Source organism: Pieris rapae, chromosome 22, assembly GCF_905147795.1.
Source record: "Pieris rapae chromosome 22, ilPieRapa1.1, whole genome shotgun sequence".
Lineage (NCBI taxonomy): Eukaryota > Metazoa > Arthropoda > Insecta > Lepidoptera > Pieridae > Pieris > Pieris rapae.
This window is the reverse complement of record NC_059530.1, coordinates 2927077-2944937: the sequence shown is the minus strand read 5'-3', so window position 1 is coordinate 2944937 and position 17861 is coordinate 2927077. Positions and strand designations below refer to the sequence as shown.

At 32.5% G+C, this 17861-nt stretch overlaps 1 protein-coding gene and 1 long non-coding RNA gene across 3 annotated transcripts in view; both read right to left on the bottom strand.

Moving 5' to 3' along the window:
• Positions 1-17674, bottom strand: part of LOC110996153 — a 32282-nt gene extending 14608 nt beyond the window's left edge. The window contains exons 1-3 of the mRNA XM_045633074.1: positions 17382-17674; positions 16969-17008; positions 16782-16840 (exon numbers count right to left, since the gene is read on the bottom strand). Of these exons, the coding sequence (XP_045489030.1) occupies positions 16782-16840; positions 16969-16996 (87 nt within the window). The 5' untranslated portion in view covers positions 16997-17008; positions 17382-17674. The remainder of the gene's footprint in view (positions 1-16781; positions 16841-16968; positions 17009-17381) is intronic.
• Positions 1423-15265, bottom strand: LOC123690142. Of its 2 annotated transcripts, none has more exons than XR_006750942.1 (2): positions 15024-15265; positions 1423-1611 (listed from the first exon to the last, which is right to left on the bottom strand). It is a non-coding gene; the product is annotated as an uncharacterized LOC123690142 (long non-coding RNA). The 2 variants fall into 2 exon arrangements; XR_006750941.1 differs by having other exon boundaries at positions 15114-15265.
• Positions 17675-17861: the final 187 nt, after the last annotated feature.

The following is a 17861-nucleotide window of genomic DNA, read 5'->3' as shown; positions in this document are numbered from 1 at the left end:
CCGTATCTCTATTGTGCACAATTGACGTTCACACATACTTGACTAAATTCGTTTTAAGTTGCTCTTCAAATTTACTAACACAATGTGTTGCACAGACACTAATGAAAGATTTAAGTTGGCGTCTGCTAGACCGGTAACCCCAGAGCTAGTGCTTGTCCTGGTCAACGAACAAATATAGCAATACTGCGAAGAAATCTTGCCATTAAAGGAATACTGCCACTGATTAAACTTTTTAAATTTGTATTGTGTTCTATTTATCCATTATTAATTATTATTATGATAATGTTTGTGTAATTGATTTTTAAATAGATCGCTGAGCAAATATAGAATTTCATGTAACCTTATTACCTATTTACATAAATTCACTTACTAAGGACCAATTCATACCAAATATTACGGTTAGCAATACAACTACGAAGTCAATTTTGGATGAAATAATTCATTACTTTATGTTTCTTATATACAATATATAAACATGACAATACGTATATAAGAAACATCGCGTTTCTAAAAATACTATAAGTATGTTGTACATATGAATAAATTATATTCGTATGGACAATTGTTCCACTTAGTTTTAAGAAACGATATCTCAAGTTAGTTTGTAGTAAGTCCAGCCTTGCAAACGCACTTTTTTATGTTAGCTACAAGCTTTTGTTTGAAAGCTATCTTTATCATTAAAGTTGACATCTATCTTTTAACAAAGTTTTTCTATTATTTGAATATCCCACAACCGCCATAGAACTAAGGTGAGGTGATCAAGACTTTCCTAGACTGATTGGAATATATGTTATCATAAAGTTCAATTATTATAATATACCTACGCTACATACCATATGTATCCCATTTTGTCCAGGCGCTGGCGGCGCAGTTACAGGCCTCAAACTGGAATACCTCCACGACGATTCCCTTGACATCTCCTCTTCCCCCATATTTGGACAGCACAAGTACCAGCTCCTACTTCTCCTAACACCCGGAGTGGACTCCAATTGAGTGAGAGGTACCCTTCCCACAACCTGCAGTTCAGCGAGCAGTGGTTCTTTCTCCTTCGGCTCAGGCATGGGAAAGGTTCCAGCAGTAGAATATGTCTCCTCTTTTCTATCGCGTGGGTCTTTTGCGTCATTGAAAATTTCGTTTGTGTCCACATACTCAGAGAATTCATTAGGATCAATCTGTCGAACGTTTGGTCGGTTAATCGGACCGTATTCCTTTTGTCGGACATATTCTAATTCATTTGCACCAGTCTGCCGATCGGTCGGCAGAATGACTCGATCATCATTCTGTCGAATGTACTCTGAAAAGTCATTTGGATGTTTCTCCCGATCAGTTTGCCGATTGATCGGGCAATCATGTACATTACGTACGTCTGGTAAATCATGGTTGGCCCGTTCAGTTTGTCGACCAATCGTTCGATCGTATTCATTCTGTCGCTTAATCTTCTCCAAGTCAGCATAGTAGTAAGCGGTGGAGCGCGGAGGCTCACCGCTTTGCGTTTTCCCTGCCAGTATTGTTTGTTTATTTGCTTTTTCAAACACTAATCACATAGTCACTAACAAAGTCCCATTTAAGAGTCACATTTTTCTTAATTACAGAACCATTAAGTTCAAGGACCTAGAACCATTTAATGTAAATGACATTTATTGTTAATGCGATAATTACTTTTCCATAGCTGAGATAACGCTTTTGACCAGTAGAATACGACCGAATGGAATCATGAAATAAGGCAGCCAACTAAACCATCGTATTATTAATATCTGTGCGTGTTATAAGCCAGCCGATAGTTCAGTTTGAAGACAACTTGAAGCTCATCTAATTTATCAGGCGATACCAAATCGGTGTAATGCTTTCATACATAGTTTAGTTTGCAGTTGGCGGGCGCTCTTATAAAGAGTAAATCTTCTAAATATAATAGTTCTTGTATTAATTTAAGAAAGAAAGTTCACTCAACACTAGCTAGTCCCCGAAGAGCGAGAAAAGCAATGGAATTTTTCCACAGTTTTCAGTAATTTCCCGCAACGTGAAGTTAAAAGCTTTCAACTGCGCCACTGTTTGTGCTCTGTTGTAAACTGTTTGCTTTGTGAAATCGAAAGCTGTATTTAAGAGTCTACTATCTAATTTTAGACCGCCATTACAATTTACAATTTTGACATATATTTTATGTTTATAACCTTATATTATAACACTAATTTATATTATGCTAAGTGTATCATCGAATAAAGGCAAGTTTGTTAAAATATAAACAATTATGTTGAATTAAAAAACTAGTAGAATTAGAATACTAACATAATAAATAAATAAATAAATAAATATAGCCTTTATTAACAATCATTTAAGTTACATTTTATCCTACTTCTACTCTATACACTACTTATGCTTAATAACGAAATTAAATTAAGGTAAATGTAAATATTATCATATAATTTCCCATTAGACACCGGTTTCTTGATTGTCTTGCTTTTCAGCATAGGCCTCCCCAAGTGTTCTCCACAAAGATCTATCTCTTGCTTTCCTCATCCATGTGGCTCCTGCCACCTTTTTAATATCATCTTCCCATCTACGATGCTGTCTACCTTTACTTCTCGTTTTATGTCTAGGGCACCATTCCATAACTTCTTTGGTCCATTTTTCCGTATTGCTTCTTATCAAATGCCCGGCCCATTTCCATTTTAGTTGTTTGATTCGGTATTTTATGTCTATAATTTTAGTTTGTTTTCTTATTGTTGTTAATCGAATTTTGTCTTTTAGTTTTAAGTTAAGTATACTTCTTTCCATTTGATGTTGACAAGTTTCTAATGTTTGAATATTTTTGTTTGTGCAGCTCCATGTCTGACATCCGTAAGTCATGGCAGGTAAAATACATGTATTAAATATTTTCTTTTTGGCTTTGTTTGTTATAGTCGGGTTTTTCATGACCTCTTTTAGAGCCCAGTATCTTCTCCATCCTATGTTTATTCTATTTTTGATTTCTTTTGTTGTGAGGTCTGTGGGAGATATTATTTGGCCAAGGTATGTATACTCGTTTACATATTCCAGTTCCGTAACGTTGTTAAGTTTAATAGGAGTTTTGATGTAATTTGTCATCACCTTTGTTTTACTTGTATTCATTGATAATCCAACCTTTTTGCTTTCGTGAACAAGTTCTTCAACCATGATTTTTAGAGTTCTTGGGTCCTCGCATATTAGTATAAGATCGTCGGCAAATCTAAGGTGGTTTAAAAATACTCCATTAACCTTTATACCATAGTCGTTCCATTCGAGCTGTCGGAATACATATTCTAAAGTTGCCGAGAAAAGTTTGGGTGATAAAGGGTCACCTTGTCTGACACCTCGTTTAATCGGGAAATATTTTCCGACCTTTTCTGTGCGTATTTTGGCTTTCATATTTTCGTAAATGTTCTTAATTATACGAATGTATTTATCATGAACCCCTTGTGAGGCAAGGGCTTCCCATATTTCCCCATGCTTGAGCGAGTCAAACGCTTTGTTATAATCTATGAATGCTAGATAGTAATTTATTCCATACTCGTTACATTTTTGAATAACTTGCTTTATGGTGTGAATGTGGTCTATGGTTGAAAAGCCACTTCGGAACCCTGCCTGTTCTTTTGGCTGATTTTCGTCTAAAGTCTTTGTCAATCGCTCTAACATTATTTTGGAGAATATTTTATATACATTAGACATAAGCGAGATGGGTCTGTAGTTCGAAATATCATCTGTTTTCCCTTTCTTATGAAGTAAGGTTATAGTGGACGTAGTCCATTGATGAGGTATATATTCAGTTGTTAAAATATCGTTGAATAGGACTGTCAGTGAGTCTACAATAATTTCAGATGCTCCAATTAAAAGTTCATTAGATATGTTATCCTCACCTGGTGTTTTCCCTGTTTTTTGTGATTTTATGGCTTTAAGAACTTCGTCTTTTATTATGTTTGGAATGGGTTCTTCAAAATCTTTCTTGTTGCTTGTAGTTGATATTTTTTGCTCGTCGTTATAAAGATCACGGTAGAAATCGGTTGCTATTTCTAATATTTCGTTTCTTTTAGATTTCAATTTTTTTGATTTGTAATGTATGACGTTGTTAATCCAATTAGTATTTTGCTGAAGTTCTTTCCACGCATTTTTGATACCGCCTGATTTGTTTATGTGAAATTGAATTGTTTCTGTTCTTCGTTTATGTCTATACTTTCTAATTTCTACATTTATCAGCTTACTTAATTGAGTTATCTTTTGCTTATTGTTTTTTCTGTTTTCAAATAAAAGTGCCCTTTCTTTGAGTAACTCTCTTGCTTTTGATCCTAATTTGTCTTTTAATGGTTTGTCTCTTTCTAGTTGTCTGTTCATGTCTTTTATTTTTCCTTCTAAGGTGTCGTATTTTTTCTGGACCGTCCTAAGCTCTTTAAGGGGTGTTAACTCGGTTTTTAAAATTTCTAAGGCGTTACTTGGTAGGGGTAGAGTAATAGGTTGTTTTGTGGTTTGTATATGTTTTCTTGATTTCTTTGGCTTCAAAATGTGTAAATGACCTCGGAGTATCCTGTGATCTGTATTAAAATTAAAGTTGTTGAGAACATCTACGTTTAAGAAAATTTTTGGTTTGTTCGTAATTAAGTAATCTATCTCATTTCTTACTCGGCCTCCTGGTGATTCCCATGTCCATTTTCTCTTTTGTTTTCTTTTATAAAAACTATTCATAATAGATAAGTTATATTCTAACGCAAAGTTTATCAATCTTTGTCCGTTATCATTCCTTTTGCCGGTTGTATAGGATCCAAGTATTTTATCTTCACTTTTCTCTCTTTGGCCAATTTGGCTGTTAAAGTCTCCCATGACAATAACGGTGTTATATAAATTCTCCATTGTTTTGTTTAGGTTTTCGTAGAATACGTTTTTAGTTTCTTTTTTTGCTACCTCGGTAGGAGCATATACTTGGACTATCGAGGTCGGGTCTTTGTGGCCAGGAAGTAGGATGTTTAAAATAGCTATCCTGTCTGAAATTCCTTTAAATTCGATTATAAATTTTTTTAAATATTTTTTAACTAGGAAACCTACGCCGTATATTCCTGGTGTTTCATTATTGTAGTATAGAATGTGTTCTTCGTGTTCTTCAATTTTCTCCTCCGATCTTCGTACGTCACTTATTCCAAGGATATCCCAATTAATTTTATATAACGCTTCTTCTAGTTCTGTTAACTTTTCCTGTGATTTTAATGATCTTGTGTTGAGTGTTGCTATGTGTAATCTGTTTTTCCGTATAGTTTTTAAGTTTGCTAGTTTTTTCTCTAGTATGAGATCTTGGGGGGTTCGGTCGATAACCCCTCGGTGACCAGCCGTATTGGGGCTTTTTTTGTTTTTATTTAAAGTTTCTTTGTTATTATTTATCTTAATCTTACTCTCGTTACCGGTGTCTGCTAATTTCTATAATTTATGTTGCTCAGATGGTTTTTCAGTCAAAGATGAGGATCTTGCCCTCATATACTCAAATGCGTTCGTTTTGTGCAGTTTATGAGGAGCAATGATCTTTTTCGAGCCACCGAAGTGTATGTTGTCAGGTGACGTCGAGTTTTCTCTCTTTCTTTTTTCTGTATCTGAAGTTTCTCTTATTACAATTTTGTTGTTTCGAATGAATGCGTCTTTTCCGTTTTGTTTTTCTTGTTTTAGTTTTTCTTGCAGGTTTTTACGCAATTCCATCGTTTCCTTTGAAAAATCTTCAGTTATATAAGTATGTTTAGGCATTTTCATTTTATTTTTCAATATTGTTATCTTTTTTTGGAATGACGTAAAAGTTATAAGTATTGGTCTTACTTTTTTCTCGTCTTGTGTCCTTCCCAGTCTATAGTAGTTATTTATTTCGTAGTTATTGATGTTAATATCTAGATTTTTCAAGGTTTCTTTTATTGTGTTAAGTAATTCTTGGTGATTTTTTTCTGTTTCTTTAATACCGTGTAAGATCAAATTATTTTTCTTATTTTTATCTTCTAAGTGTCTAACCTTTTCGTTCAATTTTTGTATCTCGGTTTTTAGGCATTTGTTTTCTTCTAAAATTGGTTGTAATTTTTTATCTATGGTGCGCATGATACCTTCAGTTACGTTCTTAGTAATAGTTGCGGTTTGTTCATGGAGTTCTAATTTCATCATTTCAAATAACCTCACCATATCTTCTTGCATTCCTGTAGTATTCATGTTGCAACAAAACGTTTTACTTTGCGTATATCGTCTATTGGAATGTAGTTCAACCGTTGACTACTGCGCAAATGACGTGTTGGTTGTATCAGTATTGTTATAATGTATATTATTGTTCAGCGACGTTAAACTTTGTAATAGAAACCTCTTCACTTACAGTTGATGTATGAATGTTTATTGTACAAATGTTAGACAGTTTTGCTAGTAGTGACAATACTACACTATTCCTGTTAAATTCTTACATAAATAACTGTTACTGCCAGTTGCTTAGTCAGGTTTCTTTTAGACAAATTTATGTAATTTACAAATGTTTAAAACAGACAGTTGAAGTTTGCAGGTGTAACAACTTTATACTTACACAATTCAACCTTTTACTTTTTGCACAGTAATTATTATCAATTTAAATGTGAGATGGATTCATACAACTTCATTCCATTCATGTGTTAAAAATCTGGACTCTAATTTGGAAACCTTACAACAATACAATACCTAATATATTGCTATTTACAACCAACAGGGTTATGACCTAGCTTCCTGTACAATATTTATATTTACATTTATATTACATAAAGTTATAAACAAAGTAACAACTTTATACTTACACAATTCAACCTTTTACTTTTTGCACAGTAATTATCAATTTAAAAGTGAGATGGATTAATACAGCTTCATTCAATCTATGTGTTAAAAACCTGGACTCTAATTTGGAAACCTCACAACAATACAATAACTAATATATTGCTCTTTATAACCAACAGGGCTATGACCCAGCTTCCTGTACAATATTTGCATTTATATTACATAGAGTTATAAACATAAAGTAACAACTTTATACTTACACAATTCAACCTTTTACTTTTTGCACAGTAACTATCAATTTAAAAGTGAGATGGATTAATACAGCTTCATTCAATCCATGTGTTAAAAATCTGGACTCTAATTTGGAAACCTCACAACAATACAATAACTTATATATTGCTATTTATAACCAACAGGGCTATGACCTAGCTTCCTGTACAATATTTATATTTACATTTATATTACATAAAGTTATAAACATAAAGTCTTTCTAAAACACAAAATTTCACAATTCTGCAGAAGTGTTGCCGTCACTGGCCTGTTGTCTTATTATTTCGGTTGAATTGTGTTTGAGTTTTCCTTTCAGCCACCAGTTAGTCACGATTTCCAAGTTTTTGTATTATTCTTAAAACAGGACATTGACGGTTTAGTTTGGTCCGGACCCTCTCTCTTTACGCAATCTTGAGTTGGGCGTAGCTTAATCCCAGTCAGTATGAAAATGTATCTAACATAATAAGAGATATATAATCGAACCCTAGAACCCTGGGTTGTACACTATGCGTTATTTACGTTGAACTACTAACTGAAAGGTAGGTAGCCTGTATTGGACACATCGATTTTTGGGTCTAAGTAGATTTTCTCACTGTTTGTCTTAAAGCACATGGGCTGTTAGAAACTAATCACTAAGTGCTCTGAATCTTACCCAAACAGAAAACTATCTAGTCCAAAAGTTTTATAAGAAAACCAGTGTTCGTTTGGCCCTATGCTAGAGCAATGTTGGCCTAGTGGCTTCAGCATGCGACTCTCATACCTGAGGTCGTAAGTTCGATCCCCGGCTGTGAACCAATGGATTTTCTTTCTATGTGCGCAGTTAACATCGTGAGGAAACCGACATGTCTTAGACCCAAAAAGTCGACGACGTGTGTCAGGCACTGGAGACCGATCACCTACTTGCCTATTAGATTTACAAAATCATCATGAAACAGATTCAGAAATCTGAGGCCAAGACCTAAAGAGACTGCCGCCACTGATGAAGATGATGTTCGTTTGACCCAATTTTATTTCACACAAAATCTGTTATTTATTTAAGTATACACTTCAGTAACGGTTCTGACGACCTAGACGCTGAACTCAACTCCGATTACAAGAGACCCTTGGCTCGAACTAAATTCCCGTATGTCAAAATCAAATATATTTTCAACATCCAGTCAGACAGCGCTACGTTTTGTTTCGGATTCTTTTCCCAACTGTGCCCTCTATAGACTCTTTACGTAATAATTTCTCACATAACCGAGGTTGGCTATACGGCAAATTCTTAATTAACCTTTCCGTATTAAGAGAATCCTTTCTTACACCTTTTAACCACGGTGGCAACGCACGGCCATCAAAGCAAGACAGAAGATTAATTTATGTACATCACACACAATTATGTTTACAACTGAAAATACGAATGAGAGAAAATTAATAATAAACATGAATACTTTTTACATACAACGCGCAAGCTAAGGATTCATGACATCGCATTTAAATGACGTCAGGAATTGTACAAAATTCCAGTTTAGCAATTACTGCCCTCCTTTTCGTAATATTTTATTTGTGGTCATAATGATAATTCTCTGTCTCCAAATCTCGGACTTAGCCATCTTTAGTGAGTCTCTAGCAGACGACTGGAAACCCTGGAAACCTTACGTTCGCGTTTATAATGGTTAAAAGAAAGAATGCAGTAACTTTTTTTTTTAAAACAATGTAGGAACGATACTGTACATAGACAGTCCTTTTAAAAATTAGTACGCTTTCATCTTGAAGCAACCTGAGTCGAATTGGTTCGGAAATACATCAGTGTGCAACTAGTTCCACATAGTGCACTCAAATAATATAAAACAAACAATTAATCCGTTTCGAGCACATGAACAATTTGGTGGATCGCATGTATTTATTAGTGTTTCTCTCTGTCTTTACGTTTCGTAATAAATTAATGGAGAATTTGATTAGTAACTTGTTTTTATCGCCCACGTTTTCTACACAAGTCAGTATTAAAATTTAACATTACAATCATTTTGTTAACCTGTATAAATAATTATTAGTAATAACAATTAAATACACTTCAGATGTTATTAAATACAAGAAAAAGAAGCCTAACGATTAAATCGTTGTATTTTTTAGATAAGAATTATTACAAATATTGGTGTCTAACTAACTCTGCGCTGTCATTTTTCTAAATGTATTATTTAATAACTAGTCTTGTTATTCATAATTATTACTTGTCTACGGCATCCCTTACATAATTTATCATTGTGTCATAATGAATAAACAAAGGTAGAAAATAAGAACTTGAACAGAAGTACATACATGTCTGAAAGGATAATAAATGTATTTATGTAAATAAATAAATAAATAATTAAATAAATAAATAAAATATAAGATGACATTTGCATGCCTATTTATATGTGGCGGATTTTTGTAATTATTAGTTACATAAACTAATTGTAAGACTATTCTAGCAAATAAACGAATACATACAGCTTTCAAATTTTTCTTAACCGACATAGTAATAATAATTAAGATGTTCCTTTTCTCGCTCAACGAATAAGTATCGAAATACAGCGAGGAAGTGTTGCCAGCGTTAGAGGTACACTGCCATAGGGACCAAACTTTTAAATTTTTTTTAATAATTATTATATGCTGTTTAAAAGTATATTTGTTCGTGCAAATGGTTTTATAATCAGTCTTTTGTTACTGATACGGAAGCCTTATAACGGGAGGAATAAACTTATAACAAGGTATAGTTTTCTACTCATTCAAAATGATTTTATTTGTATTTATTATTTCAGTATGATTGGTTAAAGTTCGCAATCGGCGCATTTTGGCACAGATTATAGACGTGTATTATTTAAAAAAAAATCACAGCCCAAATATGAGTCTTTTTATGGCAATAGTTTTAACTTTATACCAGTTTTCCAACTTTCATTTTGTTCCCTTTGAAGTAGAGACTCTTGGTTTTGTCTTTTCAAGTGTTCAGGAGCTAATCAAAGATTTAAGTTGTAGGTAGATACTACCTGTAACTCCAGAGACGTTGCTATTCTCGCTCAAAGAAATCGCATTAAAGAGAGGATATGATAGCATTAAGATCAATGTTTTATTTATCAACTTTCACAAATAATTATTATTATTACTATGTGGCTTCAGAATATTGTAAATACTGTATATTTGTGTATCTTTTTATAATAAAAACCTATCATGACGAAATAATGTTTACTCTTGGGTATTCGTTAGAATTAGAACGGCCTTACGCAAATGGTATATAATCCCTTTCAAATTGATGAAAATACATATGTATTCTTGGTTCGGTAAAGTTTACGTAACTAGAGAAGTTGAGATAAATATTTTGTTTAATTGAGTTTTGCTACCAATATATTCGAGTTTGTAGTTCGAAACTACATATATGATAATAAAATATCACCTACGCATGAAACACATTACACAGACAAAAAAAAGCCACAGGCAATGGAATGATTTGTTTATTACTTACATTGTCTTTAGTATTACTCCGAAACTCCAGTGATATATTTTTTCACCGTTGATACTGGCATTATACCTATTATTATTTAAAGCAGTTTTGGCCTAGTGGCTTCAGCGTGCGTTTCTCATCCCTGTGGTCGTAGGTTCGATCCCCGGCTGTGCACCAATGTACTTACTTTCTATTGCATTTAACATTCGATCGATCTATGTACGAAAATATCGTAAGGCAACCGGCTAGCCTTAGACCGAAAACATCGAAGGCGTGTGTCTTATTAGATTGACAAATGATCATGAAGCGGACACAGAAATCTGAGGTTGAGACCTGAAACGGCTGAACCATTTCAGTTATTTTAGTTGTATACTATACGAATCGTATTAAACCCACTCCGTTTCAATATTCGAAGAGTGGGAAGGGGTAAGACAACATCGATAAGGTAGAACTTTAAAAATCTTTTTAATAGGTACCCTCCCTTCGAATGGAAAGGGATAAGACAACATCGATAAGGTAGACCTTTAAAATTAAATAGGTCTATTTTTTAATAGGGCACGTCAGCCCATAGCATTTTTAACAGCCTTTTAATAAAGACGTACATTCCGCTCTGGGATCGATTCTCAGTAGAGTAATAATTGTTTCGGATGTAAATACGCAATTTAAAGTTATAAACCAGGCATATTCTTTATCTACGAAGACTTTGACAAAATTGTTGAATACTTTAAAAAATATAGGCAGCGAAAAGATTGCAGAACAAAGTGTTTCTAGAGCCTGGCTAGATAGCTAAGTAGCTAGACAGCTGTTCGATCGCAGGGACAAGGTCAGGGGGCGGATTACGTCACACTAGGGTTGCCAATCGCCAAAATACACGACCTACGAAATTTAATATCCGTGTCAGTGCAAAATTGTATTACTACTTTAGTGACTAGATGAATCGTTCATTGGAAAATAATGCTTTAAGCTTTATGCAGATTTCGGACCATATTTTACTTGTATATCAATAAAAATTTTACCTAATAGCTGTGTTGGTTGTGGAGAGAACCGGCGTGGTAGTTACGTAAACGAATATTTAGTATATAAAAGTGTCAACATTTCTTAACAATCTCTTATTTATACTAAATATTAATTATCATGATCATAACTGACAAACTATATTGTCGTAACAGCGTTGTCAAGAAAAAATAAGGTAATAATGCCCAAACCTCAACTCGCTCGTTTCTTAAGTTTGTTGTTCTGAATTCAACTAAAGATTAGATTACTAGTATTCGAACATTTCGTAGCTAATAATGATTTAATAATTAAAACAAAAAATTAAAATAGCGATCCACCTATTTGTGGAGCAGCCCTAATCTCAACCTCCATATTGAAGGAGGAATTAATCCGATGAACGTGTACTTAAGAGAGGTCGTGATGATTTTTTAATCCAAACTCATTTTCGTTCCAATTTGTTCATATAAATGAACAATTTCTTTTAATTTTGCCATAATCCTGTAATTTTCAATGAAAAACACAACAATGCTCTCGGGCTCAGATTACTGTATCTGTTAGGTACTCATTTATTACTAGACAAGTAGGTGATCAGACTTCTGTGGTCAAAGGCATTCCGCAGTCTTTGCGACGTTTTCCTTCACAGTACGAAAAGTATTACTGAAGCATTTCCAAGCCAATTCGTCGTTTGGCCCTCAATCTATGTAAGATTAAAAAAAACCATCAATCAACACCGCAGTATTTAGTCGCATGCTCAAGCCAATACGCTCAATAAGGAAAATGAATTAATCCACCAAAACAAGGTCAGGAATCGAACCTAAACTCTACACTTGACACATATTCACTCCTGTTGGTCTTTTCTGTTAACCAGCAGGGCAAGTAGCAGGTTAATGCTATAGAATGCAGAGGCTGAAAGAGGTCACGTCTGTACGCATACAAGTCTAGTGCATTACGTCAGTGCACTTTAGTGACCCAATTGTTAAAGCCAAGTTGAGGGGAACCCGGAAAATTAAGTGGCTAAGGTTTGTTTTCTGACTTTTTAACCGAAGAGGCGACTGTCACTGTAATCAATTTATTTGCAAGTCATTATTCTCCTAGAACTTAAAACCTACATTTGGAAGATTATTCATTTGAAAGGTGTCCCAGATAGTCAAATACTCTTTCACGTACAGCGGACTTATTCTACTACTACTCTATTTCCGCACTTAGACGCTCAACGTACAAGTGCGGAAATAGAGTCCACATCCATAGTCAAATACTCATCAGGGTATCTTGAAACTTTTTAAGGTACAAACAATTTTAGCCTTTAGTAAATCGTGCACCGAATCGAAAAGCTCAATTTTGTATATTTTTTTGGTTTAAAAATACGAGAAGTTATTCATATTGGGAAGATCCCCTCATATCCACAGTATGCGGGAAAATCTTTATAGTAAAAATAGTAGATTGGTATACACCTCCACTCTTAATGTCGATTTAAATTACGTAAAGACAGAATGAAAAGTTATTTACTTAGTAAAATTGATCTAACTTCATATACTGCACTAAACATACATATATCTACTAAATATACATGATTAAATAAAAAACTGATCACCACGATGATTGTCGTGCCCGATAAATTTGTGGTCAAACATACGTATAAACTTACTTAATTCAACACACGTGCCTGGAAGCCTAAATATATTATACTCAAATACTATTAAATTTCAATAATGACACAAACACTAATCGATTCCTTGTCTAATTTAAAGTAAACTGAAAATTCCAGTAATCAATTAGTAACTATTTTTTTTATGCTTAGTTATATTGAAGTAAGGATCGTTAAGCAATATTACACTTATTTAACTTCTAAGTCCACCACTAAGGTTTAGTAGGCAGACATGTCTTATTTCTATTTTTTATAGACAAATTCAAAACATGCTAATATAACTTTTTCACAAGTCATGAGATTAGTAACTAGGATTCATACTTTAAAACATGTTACAAGTGTTAGTGCAAATAAACTATCTTACTAAATGATTTGACAAAAAATCTCTGAATATAAAACCTAGTCAAATCAAGTGAAAGAGCAATAAAAAATAAGCATGAATACATAGTATCAGTATTATGTTTCAGATTGGTTATTCTGTGGTTACTTCGCCTTGAAATGGTTATTTTTAAAAACTTAATCAATAGAGATCTAAGTTAAGAATCTTCCTACTTCAATTTAAAACTATATATTTGCTATAATTTTCATGCTTGGACACATTCCCTTTTACCTACCTATATGGTGTATGTACACCATGTAGGTAGGTAAAAGGGGCACATCTACATAGATGTACCAATAAAATAATGTCATGTAAATAAAATTGTAGGTAAGGTTAGTTTGCGTTTATTCCATTATATGTATCACCTACAACTTTTTATGTAAACAATTTGCCAAAAACTACACCTTTCTAGCAATACACCATACCAAGATAAAGAATTCTTAACTTTAAAAGTTCAGTAAGATTGCAAAGTAATCAGTCAACTTGCAAAGCCTATATTCTTGAGGTTATAAACACTGCATCGAACATCCATGCTATTCCAAAATACCTAACTGAAAAAAAAACTCTACAATGGCTTTCGCTATTAATAAAATCTGATTTGTAATATAAAGTAATTGAATGGAAATAGAGTTTACAATCAAATGTTCTTAGACATGGGAAGCTTAATATAATAGTTCAGACTACCATATCAAACCTTGTTTATAGGGAAATTTAATAAGCTTTATCCAACTACTATATTGTTTGCACGAGCTTGATAACAAAATTACACATGAATCACAGTGTAAATAGGGTGTCAGACATATTCATTTATAACAACATCCTTGATAGCTGTGTAGTTTATGAGTGATTCTGTTGTAAAGGGGATAAAAATAATTAAAGAAACAAAACATATTCAGATTTGAAAAACAATTAAATTAGCGAATTTTCGTCTAATTTAAGGTATTAAAATATTGTAAGTTCTTGCAGGTAGTATAAACTAGCAACTCTTACATACTTGTGTTATTATTTTATGTTTTTAACATATTATCTAGATATTCTACAAAATAAAAACACAGTCAGATTTTTCAAATTCAATGTGTGCAAAATACATTTTGCACACATTACAATACATTGTTCATTCAAATTTGACAATCTAAACTATACTTAACCAACATTCATAACGTTCGGTTAATATAGAATCAAAACTTTAAAAGCTTTCTAGGTTCTTTTATTCTTTATTCATTAAATATATAAATACACCTATGCATAAATTTTAAATCAAGCATTGGTTGCCAATCATACTAAGACGAAGTTAAAAGAAAATGCAATGGCATTATGAAAAAACGTAACTATTAGATTTAATATGTATTAACTCAAATTTTTATGCACCTGTTCAGTATCTTATCAAAAACCGTACCAAATATACTATAAAACTTGTTTAATATCCTAAATAAATCTGCAATAATTACAAGCAAAAAGTAATTTTCGCATCACAACAAACTTAAAATCACATTTTCAAAAATAATAACAATGACGTCACAAACTCAAGTAGGTCACCGCCGTTGCAAGTTGCACTTTACATTTTTGCGTTTTATTTAACACTACACTGTAGATTATAAACAAAACACACTTACACAATTCACTAAAGAGTTTTTATTACAATAATTAAAAATAAATGCCGCATCGGACGTCGGAATTCAATGCGTTTATTTATTTTTGGATGACATTTGACGCAAAGTTGCACGACTGCGCGTGACGTAGCAACCCGCGGAATGGCGCATTTGAGAGTTTGATACTCCGATAAGCAGTGTTGCAATGCTCACGTCATAAATTACCCAAATTTACATGCTGTTCATTTTGCATATCAAACCTAGACATGTAAAGTTAACTGTAAAAATATTTAGTGAATACGTTAAGTGTAAACAAAATATATTTATTCGTATAGTACACCTATGTACGATATGATTATAAATATAAAAACTATTAAAATATAGACGAGAACAAAAAAGGTGCTTTGAATCAAAGCAAATAATCTACACATTTTTCAGTTTAACGAAACTTAATGGCAATTGGCATTTAAGTCTATCACATATATATCCCTATAAATGGGGTATAATAGCTATCCTAGCAACATTGTTTAATTACGTACGTGTATACGAAAAATTATATCTATTTTTTTTTAAATTTAAATTTAATTAAACATATTTTTCACATCTCAGTTATGACGTAGGTAATTGACGCTTTTTTAAACGGTTATTTTTAGCTCACCCCGTTTGTTTTATTTATTTTAGAATAAATAACATTATAGGATTACGGTAAATAAACGATACAAAAAGTTTAAATTCGTTTAATTACCACGATTAACTATTTAGTAACTATAAATGTTTCTTAAAATTTTACATTAGGTATAATATGTTAGCTCTGATAAATCCGCGAGTAGAATATTAAAAGTTTAAAGTTTAAATATAGTTAATTTTATATACGTTAACACAACTGATTCTGTGTATTAATTCCAAGCTGTGATAGTTTTAAGTGTTTACATTGTCAATTTTTTATTGGTTGTGTGTTTAAGCTTGGTTATGAATCACTTGAAAAACGATTCCCCATTTTATAAAAACTTATCCCATAATTTTCATTTAAAACAATACGTTAATTGAGATCGCAATTCAAACATGGATTCAAAAGCCATCTCGGCAATCTAATTAAAAAAATAGGTCAAATTAAATCCTTGAAAAATAAGCCATATTGCCATAAACCATAAAGTTTAAATCAATGGTATTCCGACTACTCAATCTCCACTACATGTTGAAAACAAAATCCATTGGAATTTTGAAACTCTGAAAAATTACGTAATGTTTATGATTGTTTAGGCGGGAAGTTGTTTTCTTTCATCTATAAACTAGGTCGTGTTATAAAGAGATAAATTCCACGTTGTTGCGATATACATTATTACTAATACATTATCTTCCTAATATTCTGTTATTGTCCTAAATTTTTTTTATTTGTCTTGTACTTACTTAGGAAAACTGCTACATCTCAGTTAGGTTTCCATTGAATAAGATATGACTATGTATGTATATTGTATGTGTAATGTTTCAGCAGAAAATTAAAAACTCATTTGATATGTTTCGATGATTTATATTTAAACGCAATATATTATTATTCATTTATATATTTTAATACAATAATAATGAAAAACTAAATAGTCATGTTATCTGAATATAAGCAGCAAAGTTTCAAGTACCTGTTGTTATAAATTTGGAGTCAAAAATACCTCTTACAATAAACTTAATTTTACTTACATCTTCTTGTTGGCTGAGTGAAGAATGACTACCCCAGTCATCCCAAGACTCTCGTTCACCTGTGCAGTCAAAAGCAATAATTTAAGCCACTTCTTAAACTCCCACTGTCTATTATATATATTTAAAATTATTTAGCTTTCCTTATCAGGATTAAATTTGTGTTTATTAATTAGAAATAAAAACTTACAATAGCCAGTTTCGCTTGTAGCTTCCATTCTTTACACCATCTATAAGAATAACAAAGTTGAAATTTAAAATTTTTCTTCACAACTTACAGAAACTAACATTTTAGAACATAAAATGAACTGAACTATGATAAGAACAAGAAGGCCTATTATCATGAAATGGCCATAGAGCAGGCCTGTTTTAGGCTATCTGTCATAGTAAGTTTTATGTGTGGATGGTAATTAGAAGCTGGTTGTGAGAAATTAACTTGTTTTGAATCTTTCGCACTTCTAATAACGCAAAAAGCATTTGAATGTCTTCAAGAGTACAAGACTGAATAATTTTATGCTTGGAGTTAGCAAGTTCCGCAAGAATAATTAATACATTAGTGAATACTATGTTACTGCAGTCAAAACGGATGTCCTGAGAACTCACCATCATTAAATAACAAGCTATAAACCAATCTGTTTGCTTAACAATACAAATCGTATTTATCGTAAACACTTAAATTTACATTTAAAATCCGTACACTATCACGCCCAGTTTTAGAAACACAAGATACACTGATAGTTCACTCAACAACTTCACCAAACATATAATACTACTTGGAAACTCCATTTTAGTAACCTTTTCATTTATATAAAGGGATATTTATGTTATATTTCATCTAGAAAATGACTAATATGAAGGAGTTCATTGTACTCTTGTGTTTACAATATTAGCTGTCAAAGGCAAAACTCAAAAGATCGATTGAGTGTTGCCAGTAAGAATGATTGATTTACCTACCCCGGAATTTAAGTAACCATAAAACGAGATGTAAAAAATATTAAAAACTTAAGCTAAAGTCAAGCTCAAGATACAGTAAATGCAAAAAGAACCTGGTTGCAAAATTAGATTCGAGTGAAAATTTAGTTG